At 57.6% G+C, this 1,703-nt stretch overlaps 1 protein-coding gene across 1 annotated transcript in view; it reads right to left on the reverse strand.

The window, feature by feature from the left end:
* LOC103904761 (melatonin receptor type 1B) overlaps window positions 1-1,643 on the reverse strand; it is a 40,652-nt gene extending 39,009 nt beyond the window's left edge. The window contains exon 1 of the mRNA XM_009286272.1: window positions 1,433-1,643. Within this exon, the coding sequence (XP_009284547.1) occupies window positions 1,433-1,643 (211 nt within the window). The remainder of the gene's footprint in view (window positions 1-1,432) is intronic.
* Window positions 1,644-1,703: the final 60 nt, after the last annotated feature.

Raw genomic sequence — 1,703 nt, forward strand, 5'->3', positions numbered from 1 at the left:
GGCTCCCTTGCACAGCCCGAGTAGGAGCCGAAGGACCGTGCCCGGCGCCCCGACCAGCTCCCTCCCTTTTTCTTCCCTTGCTCACCCAAACCACACTTTCAGACGTCCTCAAGTTTGGCGCTGCTCCATGGGGTGCGATCACTCAGCCCCACGTAAATGGGACCCGCCGGCATCCCTCGTACGCAGTTAGACGTGTAATGATTAGGGAGAGGAAGTCTCATCCCTCTATAAACTGCTTCTGTTCCTAAGCATCATTTAATTTAAAACAAGGGCGAAGGAGTGCCTATTTCCAGTTAGCAGGAGCTGTAGTCACTACACGTGAAGCACAACAGCGCTCGGGCAGCGACACCCGTTAAAAAAAAAAAAAAAACAAACCAAAACCCACAAACAAAAACCACGGGGAGAAACGAGCCAGCAGTTCTCCCTCTTTCCCCTTGGAGAGGAAGCACCCCGCTGCCTCTTAGGTGTGAAGCTGGACCGATATGATGCAGAGCCCGCCGGCTCTGAGAGCGCAGGGGATGCTGTGCACTTGACTTCCCCCAGCTCTCAGCAAAGTTTTGTTGCCCCGACCCGCGAGCGCACGGCAAAACGATGGCATTCAAGACCCGAAGAAGCGAGCAGTTTCAGGAACTGCTTGGTGCTATGAGAATTTTAGTAGATACACCGCTATTTCGGGGGTAGCGCCTTACACTGCACCAATACCCAACAGCCTGCCGAGCGCAGGTGTGCGAGCAGCAGCCCGAAAGTTTAGCAAATACAACACGCAGAGCCACATTTTAGCACACACAAAGAAAAACTACAGACACGAGTCAAGAAAAACACCCCACTTTTATTTGCTGCTTTCTGGTTGAAGGATATTCGGCGAGGAGACAAGAAAGACGATTTCGTGAAAGGCTACTGCGAACTCCGAGGAAGACCCTGGAGCGTGGGCCGAGCCGCTTTCCCACACACGCACGGCACCTCATCTTCAGAAGTACTCTTAAGCAAGTTTTAAAGTTCCTTCTTTCTTCCTCCGACCGTTTTGGGCACGCTTTTTGTCGCCGGTATTTTAATCGGATGGCACCGATTCCCCTCATCAATAGCTCCATAGAGACGACACAATGCCTCCTTAAGAGCCACTTAATGACCTGCATTCCCCCCTAAGGGCTGGGGCAGGACAGAGCACAGGCTAAGGGGCGCGCAGGGGCAGTGTGCTAGGAAGGACTGCCACAGGACCGAGCGTTTGGAGGTCCCCGCACACATTATTATCGGGCAAGCACCGATAGAGGGGGACTCTTTAGTCCTCTGCCTTTAGCAGGTGGCCCGCCCGAACTCCACAAGCAGGCTGGTCTCCTCAGGGCAGCAAAAAGCGGGGACCAGCGTGCCCGTGGGGCTCCGGGCGCTCGTCACCACCTGCCGCCGCCGGGGCGGGTGCCGGGGCTCGAGCCCTTACCTGAGTTTCTGAGCTTGCGGTTCTTGAAGACGGAGACGATGACCAGCAGGTTGCCCAAGATGTCCACCACGGTGGTGAAGATCAGCACGCTGGAGAGCACCGGCCCCCCCCAGGCGGGCCGCGGGGCACCCGCCGCCTCCCGCTCCGCCAAGCCGAAGCGGCCTCGCCCGCCCGGGTCGCAGCAGTTCCTCAGGGACCCATTCTCCAGCATCGTTGACGCCCTGCGCTGCGCTCCGGCCGCCTCCTCGCGTTGACCGGCCGCTGCCCCACC

This window comes from Aptenodytes forsteri, unplaced genomic scaffold (genome assembly GCF_000699145.1).
Source record: "Aptenodytes forsteri isolate BGI_AS27 unplaced genomic scaffold, ASM69914v1 Scaffold376, whole genome shotgun sequence".
NCBI classification, from domain to species: domain Eukaryota; kingdom Metazoa; phylum Chordata; class Aves; order Sphenisciformes; family Spheniscidae; genus Aptenodytes; species Aptenodytes forsteri.